Raw genomic sequence first — 20,320 nt, forward strand, 5'->3', positions numbered from 1 at the left:
GAGGCAAATGGTCTTTTGAATTTTCTGTAACGTACATGAGATTTCGAAAGTCATCTTGTCTAAACGCACTACTCACGTGAAAAGAAGTGTGACATTGAAAGTAAACAATGATCCGAAATCACAAGGTTCCTTACCAGAATGAAGTCTGAATCGACTTGACGGGAGTGAAAAAAAGACACACTACACCTACCGTTGACCGAACAGTCACATGATGTGCAGAATCCCAACGATGGATTTTACCAACGCTGTGTTTGTTTTAACTAAGAATTTCCCTAAATCTACGCAGTTTCTATAATCTTAGCTGCGGTCTCAACGCTAAGCAAATTTGGCGCTGCTGAGATTTCTCTTGAAACCACCCCAGATGAGTAACCTATCAACCGGCACTTCTTTCTTTTTCACACAGTCCGTGAACCAGATCAATGCATCAGATCAGTATCAACTCAAACACCAAGTTTAACAGACATAGGAGAAGACTGAACGTGAGCCACAATGTGATGGTAACCCGTACGCATGAGGCAGTGATGATGGACACAGACCTGTCAAACTTCACACCCATCCACAGTTGTGGCCACAGATATCACGTCATGTGTTCAGGAATCTCTCCCAGACATTGATTCGCGAGCACTTCACGGAGTTAGCTGGCATCTGGATGGCTGATCTCTGGTTCAGGTCTGAAACGTGGACAGTGCAGAGGCCTGTAGATTGTCCAGATCTTCTGGAATGAATTGCGAGGTTGTATAGAAGTGAACAGGAAAAACATCTTCCTTACTTCATGTTGGTTCAAAGGATTCTTGTGGTATCAAAGTGTATTCATATGCAAGTTTGTCATCTGGGCATGCACGTTGTAAACTAAAATGTAAACAGGTAAATTCTTATATCGTCTTCTTTTGGCGCAGACTACAACACTCTGAAATCAGTTTTGAACAATTTCATTAGAAAAAGAAAAGGAAAGAAAAACCAACCAGACAAAAAACAACAACAACACAATGATGTTAAACTGAGTAAACTAGAGGATCATCATATGCTATATGATAAAGCAATGATACTAAAGCTAAGATGTTAAATGTTATATTCCTGGAAACCTACAGAAAGGCAAAATGTGGGGTAACAGTCACACTTCATTTACAGGAAACATGGGTCTTTCTCAGCGCAGTTTTCGTGCAATGATCCATTATAACTCCTGGTGGAGAAAATCGGTCAGTGAAAACATTTTTAAGTTTATCATATTGCGTTGGCAAGCATGTCATTCTCTACGAACTTCTTGGCCTTGGGAACCGTTGTACCCGCTGGAACTGTTGTATCCGTTGGTAAGGATTTCTTGGAGAATACACCTGCTCCAGAATTTGACAGAGGAAGATCAAATCGCATTGAAGACATTGTAACTAAAGATGATGCGTTAGTATGACGGGTTTCCAAACTGAGAACCCACATGTAATTCTTTTAAATCAAGAAATGCAGTAAAATAAGAATGAAAACAAATCAAGAAATGCACGCTAGGAAATGGTAGTGTATTATTTTTTTTTCAAAATCCGGCTATGCAGAAACCATACCACTTCCCGGCAGAAAGACGATGACCTCAGACTGAAATGTCAACCACTGCCTACTTGAAATGTTTCAGGCATGATGCAGACAGCATTCCCGCAGTGGAACCGGGAGTCACCTGCTGCATCAAGACATTGCCAGTGCACACACTGCAGCAGCAACTCGATTTTCTGGTAGTAATCAGTGCAGTCACATTTCCCCCTTATTCCCTAGATTTGTCCCGTTGTGACTGGTTCCTTTCCCATTTGTTAAAGTGACATCTGAGAAGAATGCAGTTCCAGAGGGCTTAAGATGCTCGAGCTTTCTTCGAGGGCGTTATTTTAGATACTCAATAAACGCGATCGGGTGCCATGGACACGTGTTCGATAAGGTGGAGTAGTCTTTTATGTGTTTGTATGCCCACACGGCTGCATTCAAATATTTATTCAGCGACCCTCGTATTTTTGACGTTAAATTTGTAATTGTGCGTAATCACACGTCGTACTACCTGCTTCCCATGACGTCGCCGTGAGTCAGATCTGCCGGCAGCCTCATACACAGAACATTGCTTTTCAATGTCATGAGGTGTAAAACTGCAGTCCAGTGGTACGCGGCTCCTGAGAAGATGGACTTTCTCGTCTGGTGATTTCTATCACTTTCCGGAGTTCATTCCCAGTTCCCTTCCAGTTCACCATTTTACCCAGTATTGAACGTTTTTCCTCAGGGATACTATACCTTCAAAGTTTTAGAAAAGATTATATCATTGAATCGAGCTAAAAGTATAGCACAGTTTTAAGTTCTTTTTGCAGAACATGCAATGACATTTGAATTATGAAAGCGCTCATATATTCTTGTAGTTGGCTGGAGACAAAACACGAACTGGATTGTATTTCAGAAATGAGAAGGGTCATGCAATACCTTTGCTCGTTTCTCTATGCCTGTGAAATCCCAGCACAGTTGTGCCCCCGCCCCCTTCCAACAGATCAGGTGTGGTGATTCCTGACACTGCAGCACACCATGCTGAAGAACTCCTTCCTGAACTTGGTGCCCGTGAAGCAGTAGAGCAGAAAGTTGATGGCACTGTTGGTGTAAAACAGCAGACTCGTCACTGCCGATACTAGTTCCGAAATGGCTGACAACCTCGGATCGTTAGTCAGCTGGTCCCCAAAGTAACTGACCAACACCATGTACAAGAATGTGGGCAAGGTCAACACGATGAACGTGCAGGACAGGGCCAGAACCATCACCGTCGTCTTGGAAGCCTGCTTCCTGCGACTGTCGCTGTGCCCAGGAGTGTTGGAGATGGCGTTCAGGGTACTGGACGAATCCGTGGCTGAAGCTGAAGCTTTGATCAAGGTGAAGGACAGAATGACGTCACAAACCACGAGACACAAGGAAGGGATGATGGAGGAGATGGAAATGTCCAACCACCCCCTCACAACAGATATGAAACTGGTTCGCAACTGTGCCCGGTCACAGTAACTGCTGTAAACGATCCCCGCGTGCAGCACCAGAGGGAACTGGGTGGCACATGCTGAAAAGACCACAGCGGTGATGATCATCCACGTTCGGCGCAAGGAACACACGATCCTCACTTTGTGTGGCCACTTCACCGCCACCATTCTTTGAACGGTGACACAGACCAACAGCCACGCAGACACGGTTCCCATGACGTATGTCAACCAAAGGCCGATCTTGCACACTGTCGGGGACAGCTGCACGTTAAAGGCGTTGAACAACCAATCGCGTAATGTGCCAATGTATAGCGCCAAGAGGTCTGACACGGCAAGGGCCATTAGGAACATGTGTTGCGAAAAAGAGTTGCGGTCCTTGAAGCGACGCATGACCAGGATGGTGGTCAGGTTCCCGAACCCTCCCAGAAGGAGAAGGCCCGGCGTGTAGAATTTCCAGAGGATCATGGCTGCTTGCTGTTCCGGATATATCGTGGTCGTGTCTGTCCCGTTGTTGGGGGATGCTGTGGTTTTGGGGACTCCAGGAATGGTGGTTGTGGTGTTATTCATGTTGATCTTCTGATCAGTATATGGGTTCAGCATGCAAACGTCAAATTGGGAATGCTGAGGTGTGGGGGATTCCAAGGCCAGTGGTTCTGTTGTAATTCATAGACGGCTGTGGCAATGGAGTCCCTCAGCTGCACAACCTGTTGATACAACATAAAACATATTTCACAAAAAGAGAAAAAGAAAACAAGCTATTGGAAACTGAAAATCAGAGAACAAAACTCGAAAGAATAAAAGAGAGAGAACAAGATTTTTCTGAAATCCAAACTGTAAAAGCATTAATGAAATGTGAGCATGAAAAACCGAGATTAATATGCTCTGTAATGCATGGGTCCACTGGAAAGGGTAGCATCAGGCTGAAACCATCACTGACTAGAAAGGAAAATAAAAACAGAACGCCAGCACATCTCTCTAGCTATCTATGTATTTGTATTTGTATTTGTTTTTATCACAACAGATTTCTCTATGTGAAATTCAGGCTGCTCTCCCCAGTAGAGCGCGTCGCTACACTTCAGCGCCACCTTTTTTTCCTGCGTGCAACATTGTTTTTCCTATTAAAGTGGATTTTTTTACAGAATTTTGCCAGGAACAACCCTTTTGTTGCCGTGGGTTCTTTCACGTGCGCTAAGTGCATGCTGCACACGGGACCTAGGTTTATCGTCTCATCCGAATGACTAGCGTCCAGACCACCGCTCCAGATCTAGTGGAGGGGGAGAAAATGGCGGCTGCTGAGCCGTGATTCGAACCAGTGCACTCAGATTCTCTCGCTTCCTAGGCTATCTATCTAGCTATCTGTCTATCTATCTGCTGTCTGTTTTATCCAACTATCTATTTGTCTGTCTGTCTGTCTTTATCTATATCCATTTACCGTTCTCCTGTTTTTTGTTTTTTTTCTGTCCATTCATACATCCATGTATGTCCGTGTGTCTTAATCAGTCTGCTATCTACCTATGAACCTACATACGTATCCGTCTATGTGTCTACTATTCAATGTCTGTCTCTCTGTCTATCCTTCAATACACCAATCTCTCTGTCTCTCTCTCACTCTCTGTCTCTCTTATATTTTTTCCTATTTATTTTTATTGATTGCTGGATGTAAAAAAAAAAAAAAAAAAGCAAGCTTATTCAGTTTACCACCATGAAATAAAATCTTGATTTCACACACAAACACTGACCTGTTATGCGCATGAAGCAGCAGTCAGCAGCCACACGGATGGTCAAACTGAACCAGACAAGAGCGACTGACGGCCGATGCACGTTGAGTGCTAAAACGTTCAGTCCACGGTCATTTATACAGGGTGACAGGTCCAAACCACCGATCATGCCAGGGCGGAGAATCAAAATCAAATGCAGCCGCTTGTGAATATTTGAACAAACTGATGGAGGCAGATAACGCGGAGCGATTTCAGTGGCTTGTAAAGGGAGTTTGACAGCTATGGTGTAATGTCAGAGATCCGAGGTTTTTTCATATTCTATTTTGTTGTTGTTTGCTCTTTGTTTAATTTCGGTTTTGTTTTTGTTTTTGTCCAATGCTCAGCGAAAAATGCATGAAAGCACGGGGATGTTACAGAAAACATGACACTTGTGTATGATTTTGAATACTGGCCTTAAAACGTACGCGCAAGTGCATGTTTCGTGCGGACGCAAATTCACATACACTCATGCAGGCACACACACAGATACAGCACATGCATGTAAGCACACACATATACAGAAACACACGCAGACACACACACACACACACACACTCACACACACACACTTTATACAACACGCACAGATGCACACGCAAGCGAGCAAGCCAAAGAACAAACAAACAGAACATCAAATCGTGTATGCAAATACAACCAAACACAACCATTCCGTTTCCATGTCCAGACCCAGACTGCAAAATGAATATTTCACCTTCCAATTTGGGGATAGAAACACTCCAGGCTAAACTGTGCGGGTTTGGGTTTCCACAAAAACAAACTGCATGATGCTACACCACCCCACCCCACCTCACCCTTTAAACATAAGGGCCACACACGCCTGAAATGTGATGTTGAGACCTGAAAGTTATCCAGTGGTGGAGTGACAGAGTGTTTACTGCTTAGATTTTCAAAGCACATATGCAGCAAGTACATACAAGTGACGTGCATGTTGACTGAAACTGTTCGTTAAAGCCATCTCGGTTGAAGTAAACAAAACAACATCAGCAATGATCACATAGAACAAAAAATATGGAAATTAAAAAAAAAACAAAAAAAAACAGAAAAATACAAGCATCATCAATAAAGTAGCAACAAAAGGTGAGATTATCTGACGACAGAAACATATAATTATTTTCACACACTTCTACACAACTAAGGCATCTCTCCGCGCCCCTTCTTCTGATCCCTGTATTCTTTGAATCGCCATTTATCACTTGCATTCACGTATGTTTGAGTGGGTGGATGGGTGCGCGAGCAGGTATATTGTTGCATGCTTTATAGCAGATTGACATGCGTGCATAATTTCTTATCGCAAGTGCTTTACGATGTTAGAAATGTCAAAGGTCCAATGGCCTTTTAGGGCTATCAGGGGCATTGAAGTAAACCACGTTCACTGAGGACAAAAAAAACATGCTGAAACAGGGCCTTGAACCCTGATCACTGGATCACAACTCCAGTGCCTTACCATTCGCGCCTTCTTTCGATGGAAGAAAGCACAAGATGTGAATACACTGTTATTACAACAATAGTTAACGCAGCAATACCCTGAATGATGCATTAAGTGTCTAACAATATTACACATTCAACATTTTGTAGCATGTGCCAACGATACAGAAAAAAAATAGGTTTGATTTAATTGAACTGAACTTGTCACAGTATATTTTCGGCAAATGCTAAGGACACAAAACACAAGAAAGGAAATTCATTACTGAAGTCATTGCAATCACATCTGTCACTGTTTCGTTTTTATCAAGTAAAGTACAACTCGTCCTCTCGTTATCAACTGTTACTTGTTCCTCAGATAGAAACTTGCAGTGCACAAAAGGCATCCCGATTTTCTGTTCCACTTTCCTCTGTCACCGTTTCGTTTTTGTTTGCTTTTGTTGTTGTCTGTTTGTTTGTTTGTGTGAAGTGACTGCTAAACAAGTTCTGCAGCTAAAATGTTCATAATCATAACGTAAAAATTACATATGATACTGATTTTTCGAAAAGAGCAAGGAATATTTGACCTTAAAAATGTATCACTGTACTTCTCTTTTATTTTTGAAATAGCTGTCTCACTATCAAATACATGGCCCATTCCTCCACAGGATATGATAAAAACAGATTTTAAAATCAACAATAACAAGAGGCAAAGCCTTCAAGACCTACTTGTGCTTGGCGCTTTATCCAGTAAAGGAATCACGAGGAGAGAGAAAAAACAGATGTAAAGAAAAGTGCACTGTATTAAACATGATATATAAAAGCTTGGGAGAAACAATTTTTTTTTTTTAAGCATGCCAGCGGGATCGAACCATGTTCAGTTCCGAAGCAAGCAGACTAATCCCCAAGGCTGCTGCACATTTGACGTCAAATGATTAAATTTAATACTTAAAGCAATGTTGGGATCATGGGATGAATAGATGTGATTGAAGACACAAAATGTAATGAAGAATGATGGTTTTCATATTGATCACGTGTTCGAATAAAGTACCCTGATTATTTAAAAGTGTACACAGATAGTTCTGTATTTGCCTGTTAGGTTCTGATTTGTTCATGTCCATATCAAATGAATATAAACTCCTTGAGTTTGTTGGCTATTGTTGTGGCATTAGCATATGGCTTAGGTTTACCTGTGACATTATTTCGAGTGCTTTTCTCTGCTGATTTCGACTCCATCATGTAGGCGTCAAAATATACGAAGTCATAAACGAGATCAAATTGGTATTTGAAATACCTTGCTTTGAATTATTTTAATGCAGAAGGGTGCTGCTTCAGCTGGGCAGACAGATCGACAGACAGAGACAGAGAGAAAGGAACAGAAACGGAAAACGTGTGTCATGAAAACATCAATGATATTACGCAGCTATAGTCACTGAGTATCGATTTTGCCAGTTCTCACGGCATATCTCTCTTTCCGACCTGTTACACACACACACACATACACACACACATGCACACACTCTCTCTCTCTCTCTCACACACACGCATGCACAAACACACACACACACTCTCACACACACACACACACTTTTTTTTATATCCAGACACGCAGACTGACAACAAAAAGGACAGAAAAACTCAGGCTATGCAAAGCGCGGGCTGTAATCCTGCTCGTTATTGGTGCAGAATGGCTGAAGGGAATTCAAAAAGAGCCATTCAGACCGCTTCTCTGCAGGGGAGATCAAGCATTCAGACACTATCAAAAGCGCCACACTGGGTCGTCCTTCCGGTTCTGCCGTGTGATTGAAATTGGGGCACTTTTGAATTGGTCCCCTACTGTGAAAAAAACCAGTGTGAACTTTTTTTTTCATTTTTTTTTTTTCAAATCAAAGCATGTTCTAAAATACCTGGACTGACTTTGTTTAACAGTCTGTGCTCTACCCTCTCTCTCCCCCTTTCTATCTATCTCTGTGTCTTTCATAACTCTCAATCATTCATAGTTTAGCAAAATAGCGTGCAATTTTTGTTACTTTTTTTTTACGCCCTCAAATATATTTTTGAAGGTGCGAGGAGGGGGTGAGGGGGAGTACACTTCTTTGCTTCCGACCCTTTCAACAGCGACGTTTATTTTCCATGTCTAATGCATACCACCTGATTTCTTCTGAATCTTCTTCTTCTGCTCTTTTTGTCTGTCTTTCTAATTTTTCTCTTTTTTTTCTCTCCTTTCTGTTGTCTGTCTGATGTCTGTTTTGTTTTTGTTGTTGTTGTTGTTTGCATTAATGTTTCAGTCTCAGTGGTTTTATTTAACTATCAAATATATATATATATATATATATATATATATATATATATATATATATATATCTGAGTCTGTGGGTGAATGTGTGTGTGTGTGTGTGTGTGTGTGTGTGTGTGTGTGTGTGTGTGTGTGTGTAGCGGGTGGGAAGAAGGGAGGGGCATGTGCAACAATAATAACAATGGCAATAATAACAAAAACAATAATTTTATTCAGTCTTTACATGCGAAAAGGCCCATATTGACAAGGACAAATGAATAAACCGAATCTATGTATAGATGAACATTTACATCAAAAGCACAAGGTCCTGTAACTATTGGTATCTTCTTTTCATGCTTTATACAGCATACAATGCAGTTTAGCAGCAAAATTACATTTGGGAGTTTTACAAAATAATTGTTCTTTAAGCGTCTTTGGAAAGCGATAGTAATACAGAGATAGCAATTTCTTCTTTAACGCCACATACTTCGTGCAGACAAAAAGAAAAAAAAAGAAAAGGGGAATGCACTAAATCTTCAACGTGATTTCCGTCACATGGTTTGCAGTATGGCGGATTGGCATTAACTGGCCAAAACATGGGACAACATTAAGGGGTAGCCGGTTACATCTGAGCAGACACACAGCACGTTTATTGGTGTCAAGGTCTGAACTTATGATATAATTTGCCCTAATGACGTATGGATGGTATAAACTGTAGTCTTCCTCAAAGGAGATGCGATTATGCCAAAGGTGATGGTATACATACGTGGTAAAAGTCTTACTTTCGACGCCCAGTTCTTTCGACAGCATACGTACAACATATCATTGCATTACTTTAGGTATTTTTTGTTTTTCAAGTTTATGATTCTCCACCAGTATTTCGTGAGTCGAGATTGAGTGTCAATAAGCATTTGCAGTCTACCATGATCTCTTTTATCTTTTTGCCAACACTCAGTGTCATCTTATATGTTTTAACATGTGCCCTTCCGAAGGCATCATGTTTCGGAAATCCTAAGATCCAGTAACATAGAAAAGAAATGTCCTTATCTTCGTGTAAAGGAATTTGAAAACCAGATCAACTGGAAGTTTCAGTTTGAAATATAACCGATTGATTCCTGCAACAACTCTTGAGGCTTTACCTGAAAGGACGTCTACACATTTAGTCCATTTCCGTGAGGCTGAAAAGATCACTCCAAGCTAATTGTAACAGGATTCTACCTTCAGCTTTGTGCCATTGAAAAATCATTTGTTTACATCTCTTCCTAAAACTACAATTCAAAACTGCAACTTTGGTCTTGCCCTTGTTAACATCCAACCCCCATCTATTTCTTTCATTTTTTTTTTTTTTTCAGTTCAGATCTTTTGTTAAGGTTTGATACAGTCAGAGACAGTAGCAATATCTTCAGCATACATCAGAAAAAAGTACACATAACTCGTCCTCAAGAATATCAATAACTCGTGTCCCACAGTTGATCAACTCTACTTGTAAATCAAATAAGAATGTGGAGAACATTAGAATGTGGAGCACAAGAGAAGACTCAGTACACAACTTTGCCTTACACTTGACATGTATTCAAAATATTATGTGATTTTTCTTCCAACATTAACTGCAGCCTATACACTTTTCAGACATTCCGTGTAATGTGTCAGACATTTCACCATGTAATCTTTCTGAAAGTAGTAAGTACTGAAGTATATTTTTGTGCACACAGTCGAGTAAATAGTAGAAACAATATATATGCTTGCTTAGATGTTTTTGCACAAGTTATCGCAGACTAAAGATGTTGTCTGTTGTGCTGCAACCTTTCTGGAAACCTGCTTGTGCTTCAGAGATAATATTTCGGTCGCAGAAACGTGATAGTCTGGCACTGATAACCGTGCTGTATATTTTGCTAGCAACTCTTAGAATGATGATTATGAAGTGCATCTGGAATTTCACCATCAATGTCTGCATCAGTTACATTTTGCTCCAGTGACAGTAATTATTTCGAATAGTGAAACAAATCATGTGGTGATATCTTACTGGACGTTAGAGTTCACTGCTGTAAGGGATATGATTTTTTGCCAGAACAATTCTGAGTTCGCATCATTTTCAAAGAATCGAGGCTTTCTTGAGGTCAAAATATTCTACCAAGTAGTACTCCTCTTCCTTTGCATCTTCACATTTGTTATCCCACCACCTTGACTGTCCACGTGAACATTGCATTTTTGATGTTGATGTTGTCTGAAAATGGAATAGTACCGAACTGCACACAGGAAAACTTCCTTACCTTCTGTTATTTCAGAGGATTCTTGTAGTATGGAAGTGTATTCATCCTGCAAGTGTGTCATCTGGGCGTACGAGGTGTATAACAATAATGTAGATACGTCAAGCTCTATATCATCTTCTTTCAGCACAGACTTCAACACTATGTGAGTAGTTTTTAAAGCAATTTCATAGAGAAATTATATATGAAAAGAACTACCCACGAGGGAGGCTTATTTTGTAGCTGAACAGAGAAAAACTACAGAATCGTCTTTTACGTCATACAATAGATAAATGATACCAAAGCTAAGATGTCAAATATGATTCCATTCCTGAAAACATATTCTGCCCAGGAAGGCAAAATGTGGGGTAACAGTTATGCCCCTTCTGCAGGAAAGGTGGACCTTTCACGGCGTAATTTTCGTGTAATGATCCATTACAAACTTTGCCTGGAGAATCGTTCAATGAAAGTTTTTTTTTAACGTTTGTAACATTGCTTTGGCAAGCAATATCCATGCAGAGCAAAAGTTAAAAACTGGTTTAAAAACTAATGCACGAAGATGGTACCTGTTGTGGTGGTCCAGTAACCATCCTTATTCAAGAGGTGTTTCAGTGATTGAGGAGAATCTAAGAAGTACCTGTAGGAAACAGCGATTACACTGAACATTTCATCGGGAAGTATCAGTGTCATTTTCTATGATCACCTTGGCGTTGGGAACCATTGTACCCGTTGGGTCACTCATAGGTAGAATGAAGAACAAAAGAAGGTAAGGATTTGTTGGAATGCACACATGTTCCAAAAGTTGGCTGAAATCGCGTTTGGGATATTGTAACTGGAGACGAGGTGTGGGTATTTCAACTCGATCCTAAAAAAAAGTAACAATCAACAGTCTGGGCTTTCCCAGTGAGAATTCACCTGCAGATTTAAAAGACATCAGGGAATGCGTTTTTTTTATATTCTGGATGTGCAGGCAAGCAAATGGTGTTTTTCTCTTAAAAATGCGACCACATAGCCAATATACCAGCTTAGGACACAAAGACAGTGACCTTATGCTAGAATGTCAACCACTGCCTACCTTAAGTATTTCAGACATGGCATTCGCAGCATTCCCACAGAAGATAATAATAATAATAATAATAATAATAATAATAATAATAATATTTTATTTTTATATAGCTCTATAATACAAGTATACGCAAGCTCTAAGTGCTTTACAATCCAGTACTTAAAGTGAAACAAGAAACCATATAAAAAGTAGAAACATAAAACAGAATCATTAATATTATAAAAAACACAATGCATAAAACTCACAGAGTAACATACCATTAATACTACAACTGTTACACTCCAACACTCACACTAACACACACGCACAGACACACATATTATTAAACGGCTGAGATGACAGTAATTTTTATTTGAAATACGGAACATTTGTAAAAAGGAACATAATCGTAATCTGCATGCCACAGATTTTGTAAAAATTGTAAAATAAAATTTTGGATAGAAAAGGTAAAAGGGGTAAAAATCGGGTCATTCTCCCGTTCGAACCACACCACCACCATCCATCTACCCACCCCCATTCTCTCTACTCTCCCATCACACACACATTCACATTGCCATGGGCCTGGGACAACAGCACTATTTGAGTTGACAAGTATCTTTTAAAGAAATAAGTTTTAAGATTTGCTTTAAAGGTAGATAGATGAGTTGTTTGTCTGAGAGCAATAGGCAGAGAATTCCATGTTGTTGGGCCGAAGACGGAAAATGACTTCTTTCCACAGGAGTTAAGGAAGTATCGGGGAACAGTTAGCTGGGAGGAATCAAGAGATCTCAATGTTCTGTTTGGCAAGTACGGGTTAACAAGCTCAGAAAGATATGAGGGTGAGGTATCACAATTCAGGCACTGAAAGCACAGACAGGCAACTTTATATTCAATTCTGGCTTGAACAGGCAATCAATGAAGTGTCCGCAGGAGAGCAGTAGCGCTCTCTCTCCTTGACTTTTTAAGGACGAATCGAGCTGCACTATTCTGTACTTTCTGGAGCTTGTAGAGTTTATCATTGGGAAGGCCAGCTTGGGAAGGCCAGCTAAGAGAGAATTACAATCATCTAGGCGGGATAATATGAAGGCAACAGCAAGTTTGTTGGCGGCATCAACAGACAGGAAGGGGCGGATTTTACTAATCTGACGAAGCTGAAAGTAAAGAACTTTACACAGGTGGTTCACATGAGTTTCCATCGTGAGGGATGAATCAAGGTAAAAACCATGATTGCAGACAGAACTAGAAAAAGAAAATTCTATGCCAGAATAAATGATAGACGTTGTACTTATCTGTTTGAGCTTATCTTTATTACCAGTCAACATGAGTTCTGTTTGTCGTCATTCATTTTTAGTTTGTATTGTTTCACCCACTTTGCTACATTTTCTATACCAGTTTTAAATTTAGAAGCTAAACATGGAATTTCAGAGGGAATAGTAGAATCATGCAGTTGAGAATCATCAGCAGATGATAGTGAGGTACAGACTGTTGGATGATCAAACTTAGACGTTGTGTGTACATTGTAAAGAGTACAGGTCCCAGGACGGAACCTTGTGGTACCCCATATCTGAGCACAGGCGGAACAGACTGGTTTCCATTTACAAGGACAGAGTATGTGCGACCTGATAAGTAGGAATGAAACCATTTCAGAACAGTACCATTGAGTCCGAACACAGCACACAACTTTCTGACCATGTCATGGTCCATCGTGTCAAATGCTGCAAAAAAGTCCAGCAGTGACAGAATGGATACCTTGCCTGCATCAGATGCTAGCAACAGGCTCACTTGACCACATACGCGTAATAAGGCCGTTTCCGTGCTGTGTCCTTTTCTGTACGCTCACTGAAATGGCTCCAGGAGACTGGGATCTCAAGGTGTTTCATGAGCTGGCCAAGCACAATACGTTCTAAAACTTTAGACAGAAATGGGAGGTTTGAAACTGGTCTATAGTTTTTCAGGTTTTCGGGATTAAGACTTGCTTTCTTCAAAAGGGGACACACCAAGGCATGCTTGAAGGACTGTGAGCAACACCTTAGGTCAAGGATCTATTCATGATACTGGTTATAATATGTAGTAATTCTTCTAAACATTGGTAAAGTATAGAATGTGGGACAGGATCGAGACTGGATGATTTTTTTGGCATCTTGAGGATGACATCTTTGACCTGCTCCTTGGTAACTGTCTGGAATCTAAAGAACTGTGTTCCATTAAAAGTATCAGATTCGCCAGAATCAGTAGGAGAATCGAAGCTACTTCTAATCATCTCTATTTTAGTAGTGAAATAATCAATAAATTTATCAGCTAGATGATTTTCAGTAGGTATATTGCTAGGCAGAACAGTTCGGACATCCTTCTCCATCATCTAATTGGCCAAGCGAAACAGAACTCTGGAGGAATCAGCGTCAGTAATTCTGTAGCAGACGTGTTTCTTTTTCGCATTGCGGATCATTTGATTTACAACATTGCGTAAGTGAGCATATATCTGCTTGAAAATTTCCAGACCAAACTTTCGCCATTTTCGCTCAGTGGAGCGACGCTGCTGTTTTGCCATCTTGATTTCAAGAGACATCCAGAGTGCACATAAACGATCAAACACAACACGCATTGTGAGAGGGGCATGCTTATCAAGCAGTTCCTGGAGGGAAGCGTTGTAAAATGTGATCAGGTCATTGGTATACAGACTGATGGCAAATACTTCTGAAACATCAGCTTTTAAAAGATATCTGTAATTGCGTGAGTAAACATTTTTCTTTATCTTTACAGGCTTTATGAGCTTAAGATTAAATAATATCAGAGTGGTCAGAGATGAGTTTGTCAACAAGAAGATAATCTGTCACACTGTTCTCACTGTTTGTTATGATCCAGTCTAATGTATGACCGTGACGGTGGGTGGCAGCCTTAACAAGCTGTTGTAAACAATAGTTTTCAAGTATCTTTTTAAGAGAAGCAACATTTGCATCAGAAGGTGAATCAAAATTAAAATTAAAATCACCAACAATAAAAATGTTATCACATGAAATAAAGCAATCCATCAAATCACAAAATTCATCGATAACATTTTGTTGGAAAGTTTGTTCTTTTTGTTTAGTGGTAGTCTCTAGACTGACGAATGTAACATGCTGGTTGTCGTAGCACAGCCGAGCTTTCACACACTTCAAAGGACTTAAAATCAAGGTCTTGAGTATAAACTTGTGTGTTGCAAGCTAAACTCTCCCTAAACAAAACAGCAAGTCCACCACTTAACCAGTCTCTCTGGGAACAGATTTCAAAGTAAAACCAGGAGGGGTCACATTAACAATATCACATTCATCACCGGTATGTCTAAGCCATGTCTCAGTTAAAAACACAAGACCATAGTTTCCCTCGATGATCAAGTCACACACTGCATCTGTTTTGTTTCTGCACGACTGGGTGTTAAGACACATTATTTTAAAAGAATCGGAATGTTCTTGGGCGGAAATAGTGGTGTCGATCTTGATCAGATTAGCAAAGTTACATTTCCGAGAATGATTGAGTGAGATTGATGGAAAAGACTTACAGTTACTGTTGGTGGGCGGGGCACGGCTGGAAATCCAAACAGAAATCTTCCTGCCCTGCTTCCTACGACCTCCTCTGTAAGGACGCTTCTTCCTGAGACAGAGCAGGCACTGGGAATGAATCCCTAGTCCCTACAGGCGCCGGCACAGTGTGGTGCAGAGAGCGCAAGTCCATGATGGCAGGGAGGAAGAAACTGGGGAGGCGCTGGTCGTCGTCAGAGAAGATGAACACTGGTTTTGATAATCCATGATCTGTGCCCGAGAGTAAGCCACGGAATAAACACTGTTTGATGGTGTCATGTGGGTGCACTTGTGCTGGAAGAGTGCACGGAAACTGACAAAACGACACATTGACACTGGCAGGCCGTGCGAAGAGATCACTCACAGTGGTTGGCGATCTTGCCATGACACAGAGAAGAGAGAGAGACCAAAGAAATTCAAACGTATTTCTGTTATCCATGGCCAAAAGTCGAAGAAAAAGATACCACGGTGTTATCCAGGTCATGACAGAGAAGTTGACACCATTCACAATAAAAACTTGGTTAATTAAAAGTCCAATAAGTAAAAAAGGGACGGAGTGTGCACATCAAGCCTGCTAGGCGATTCGTGACAACAACTCATCGGGTTTTGTTTTTCTTTAAGATACTCGGGCTCTCTTCGAGGGCATTATTCCGGGAATACTCAATCAGATCAGGTGCCATGGAAACGTGGTTTGAAAGATGAGGCAAGATACATCAACACTATGGAGCTTTTTTGTTGTTGTTTTTTTGTTTTCTGTTTTTTTTCTTTCTAATATACATATTTTTATGCGTATGTATGCTTGCATGGCTGCATGCAAATGTTTGTTGAGCATTTCTAGTAGTCTTGACGATGAATTTACAATATTGCGTCATCACCTTATCATGGTTCCTGCTTCCCAGCACGTCACCAACCAATAGATCTGCCGGCAGCCACACAGATTCAACGCTGTTTTTTTCTGTTTTTTTCCAGTGTCACTGCACAGGGGAAGAGAGCTTGTGAATTTCCGGCATTTGTCATGGTCCGATGACAAAACTGGCGCAACAGCTCGTTGATCAGCTGCAACATGATGGAAAACTGATATGAACGTGTTTCTGGCTCGTTATCAGGTGTCAGACCGCTTCACACATCTGCTATAAGGTCTTGTAATATCTTTTATAGATTCCATGATTCGCGTGAACTGGTGTTCTGTGATATTGCTGCATACATTATGTGCATAGTATTCCTGATAATGGGATAGTAGTCTTGCGGCATGGGGCTGCTGAGACGATGAAGGTGAAGCACAGTTTCAGTTGTTTCTGTTGATCATGCAATGGCTTTTAAATTGGAAAAATACTGAGCTGAGAGGGTCAAGGTAGTTTTCTGGAGTCTGAACATTTGGAATGCTGTTCAGAAATGAAGAGAGTCATACAATACCTCTGCTAGTTTATCTGTCCCAACACAGTTGTTCCCCAAACAGATCAGGTGTGGTGATTCCTGACACTGCAGCACACCATGCTGAAGAACTCCTTCCTGAACTTGGAGCCAGTGAAGCAGTAGAGCAGAAAGTTGATAGCGCTGTTGGTGTACCACAAGAGAGTGGTCACTGTCAGTCCAAGTTTCGAAATGGCCAATAGTCTGGGATCATTGGTCAGCTGGTCCCCAAAGTAACTGACCCATACCATGTACACAGCACCAGGCAAGGTCAACAAGATGAACGTGCAGGACAGGGCCAGAACCATCACTGTCGTCTTGGAAGCACGCTTCCTGCGACTGTCGCTGTGCCCAGGAGTGTTGGAGATGGCGTACACGGTGCTGGAAACAGCTGCAGCAGAAGCAAAGGTCTTGAACAAGATGCGAGACAGAATGACGTCACACACCACGAGACACACAGAGGGGATGATGGAGAAGGAAATATCCACCCAGTCCCTTATGACAGAGTCACTGTCGCGCAATTCTGATTGGTGGTCACAGTAAATGTTGGAAGTGACCCCTTTGTCCAGCAAAACAGGGAAATGGACGATGCATGCAGAAAAGACCACAGCGGTGATGATCATCCACGTTCGGCGCAAGGAACACACGATCCTCACTTTGTGCGGCCACTTCACCGCCACCATTCTTTGCACGGTGACACAGACCAACAGCCACGCCGATAGTTCCCATGACGTATGTCAAGCATATCCCGACCTTGCACGGCATTGAAGTCACCTTCACGTTAAACACGAAGAACAACCAATCACGTAACGCGCCGACGTACAACAGCAAGAGGTCCGACACGGCAAGGGCCATAAGTATGATGCGTTGCGAGAAGGCGTTGCGGTCCTTGAAGCGACGCATGACCAGGATGGTGGTCAGGTTCCCGAACCCTCCCAGAAGGAGAAGGCCCGGCGTGTAGAATTTCCATAGGATCATGGCTGCTTGCTGTTCCGGGAATGTCGTGGTCGTGTCTGTCCCGTTGTTGGAGGATGCTGTGGTTTGGGGGACTCCAGGAATGGTGGTTGTGGAGTTATTCATGTTGATCCGTCCTCTTGCTGCTTAGTATTATGTAGATACAGCACATAGACATCTGGTTTGGACACACTGAGGTGTAGGGGATTCCACAGTCGCTGGCTCTGGTGCAGTACGTATTTTGGCTGTTCCACTGGCTTCCCCTCATTTTCAGCCTGTTGATACAACACTATAATATATTTACAAAAAAGGAAAATACAAGCAAAACAGTGGATGAGAGAATGAGATTTGTTTTAGAATACAAACTGGAAAGGATGAATGAAATATCAATACAAAAAACCGAGATTCATATTCTCTGCACTTTATAGAGGTACTCAGTCGTCGTTGGGATTGATGCACATTCTGATGGTCGATTGAAAGGCAGCATGTCAAACCCTGTCATACACCTCGAAATCTTGCTTGAATCTGCTCAATTTTCATTTTTGTGGAATCGACGTTGTCTGTGTGTGTGTGTGTGTGTGTGTGTGTGTGTGCGTGCGTACGTGTGTGTGTGTTTGTGTGTGTGTGTGTGTGTGTGTGTGTGTGTGTGTGGAGCTTATGGATCTGTTAATACTACTGATACCTCCTACCTCCAACCAATTCAGTCTACTTCAATGGCAGTGTAGGGACTGGCTGAGGACAAAGGCTGAATTCGACAAGGCTCTCTGCTCTCACTGTCACGTCTCAAGACAATTCAAGGTATGTACGCCTTACCCCCTCCTTCTTTGTCACCCCCGTTCAGTTAGAGAGTGGTGTGGGTTGCGCTAAAAGCACGTGTTTGTCGTGCCACAACGTTCAGGTTGTCACTGAATGAACATCAGCTCCTCTTCTCAGTGTTGTCAGTGACAAGATTCAGGGACCCACTGTCACTGCACAGTGGGTGAGAGTTCGGGAGATTCCAGAATTGGTCAGGGATCATTAACACAACTGACGTGACAGCACGTTGATCAGCTGTACACTGATGGGTGCCTAATCCAAACAGGTTTCTGGGTCATTAGAAATTTTAAGACTACTTCATGTACTTGCACGTATCTTCTATAGATTCTATAATTCACGTGAACTTTTGTTCTATCGTTACTCTTAGTTTCGAATACTTTGGTCCTCTCTAAGCATACTGGTGGGTCTTCTGTCAATATACTGCATAAATTGTAAGCATAGTAGCCCTGATAATGGGATAGCAGTTTCTTGGTATGGGGCTGCTGATAAGATGAACTATTATCATTTTGTCTAGTTATTACTGTAAGATTCCTTAGTGCTCTTCCATTTCCTTTCCAGTTCAATATCTAACGTTTGTTTCTGTCAGGGGATCTTCATAATTTTAGAAAAGATTATATATTGAATTTTGCTGAAGGTGAAGTACAGTTTAAGTTGTTTCTGCTGAAGATGCAATGACATTTGCAGTGTTAAATCTCCCACAGAGTCAAGAGAGGTGTTTGGAGTCTGAACATGATTTGGAAAGCTGTTCAGAAATGCGAGGAGAGTCATATGATATTCTGCTGGTTTCTCTCTCCCTGTGAAGCCCCAACACACTTTCCCCTGAACAGATCAGGGGTGGTGATTTCTGACACTGCAGCACACCATGCTGAAGAACTCCTTCCTGAACTTGGAGCCTGTAAAGCAGTAGAGCAGAAAGTTGATAGCGCTGTTGGTGTACCACAAGAGAGTGGTCACTGTTAGTGCAAGTTCCGAAATGGCCAATAGTCTGGGATCGTTGGTCAGCTGGTCCCCAAAGTAACTGACCCATACCATGTACCCAGCACCAGGCAAGGTCAACACGATGAACGTGCAGGACAGGGCCAGAACCATCACTGTCGTCTTAGAAGCACGCTTCCTGCGACTGTCGCTGTGCGCAGGAGTGTTGGAGATGGCATACACGGTACTGGACACAGCTGCAGCAGATACAGAGGATTTGAACAAGGTGAAGGACAGAATGACGTCACACACTGCGAGGCTGAGGGAGGGGATAATGCAGGAGATGGAAACGTCCACCCAACCCCTTAAGATGGAGTCACTGTCGCGCAACTCTGACTGGTGGTCACAGTAAATGCTGTAAGCGACCCCAGTGAATAAAAAAATAGGGAAATGGACGATGCATGCAGAAAAGACCACAGCTGTGATGATCATCCACGTTCGGCGCAAGGAACACACAATTCTCACTTTGTGCGGCCACTTCACCGCCACCATTCTTTGCACAGTGACACAGACCAACAGCCACGCCGATACTGTTCCCATGACGTATGTGAACCATATCCCGACCTTGCACGGCATCGAAGACACCTTCACGTTAAACACATAGGACAACCAATCACGTAACGCGCCGACGTACAAATGCAAGAGGTCTGACACGGCAAGGGCCATAAGTATGACGCGTTGCGAGAAGGCGTTGCGGTCCTTGAAGTGACGCATGACCAGGATGGTGGTCAGGTTCCCGAACCCTCCCAGAAGGAGAAGGCCCGGCGTGTAGAATTTCCGGAGGATCATGGCTGCTTGCTGTTCCGGGAATGTCGTGGTCATGTTTGTCGCGTTGTTGGAGGATGCTGTGGTTTGGGGGACTCCAGGAATGGTGGTTGTGGAGTTATTCAT

At 42.0% G+C, this 20,320-nt stretch overlaps 3 protein-coding genes across 3 annotated transcripts; all 3 read right to left on the bottom strand.

Moving 5' to 3' along the window:
• Positions 1 to 2,504: 2,504 nt before the first annotated feature.
• On the bottom strand, positions 2,505 to 3,542 carry LOC143298645 (putative G-protein coupled receptor 139). Its single transcript, XM_076611525.1, has one exon. The coding sequence runs from the start codon at positions 3,540 to 3,542 to the stop codon at positions 2,505 to 2,507; it is 1,038 nt and encodes a 345-aa protein (XP_076467640.1).
• A 26-nt stretch (positions 3,543 to 3,568) lies between these two features.
• LOC143298646 (uncharacterized) lies at positions 3,569 to 17,764 on the bottom strand. Its single transcript, XM_076611526.1, has 4 exons — positions 17,341 to 17,764; positions 16,753 to 17,207; positions 15,390 to 15,536; positions 3,569 to 3,679 (listed from the first exon to the last, which is right to left on the bottom strand). Exons 1-4 carry the CDS (start codon positions 17,762 to 17,764, stop codon positions 3,569 to 3,571), a joined length of 1,137 nt encoding a protein of 378 aa, XP_076467641.1.
• Positions 17,765 to 19,282: 1,518 nt separating this feature from the next.
• On the bottom strand, positions 19,283 to 20,320 carry LOC143298647 (putative G-protein coupled receptor 139). The gene has a single exon (XM_076611527.1). The coding sequence runs from the start codon at positions 20,318 to 20,320 to the stop codon at positions 19,283 to 19,285; it is 1,038 nt and encodes a 345-aa protein (XP_076467642.1).

Source organism: Babylonia areolata, chromosome 24, assembly GCF_041734735.1.
Source record: "Babylonia areolata isolate BAREFJ2019XMU chromosome 24, ASM4173473v1, whole genome shotgun sequence".
Classification (NCBI taxonomy): domain Eukaryota; kingdom Metazoa; phylum Mollusca; class Gastropoda; order Neogastropoda; family Buccinidae; genus Babylonia; species Babylonia areolata.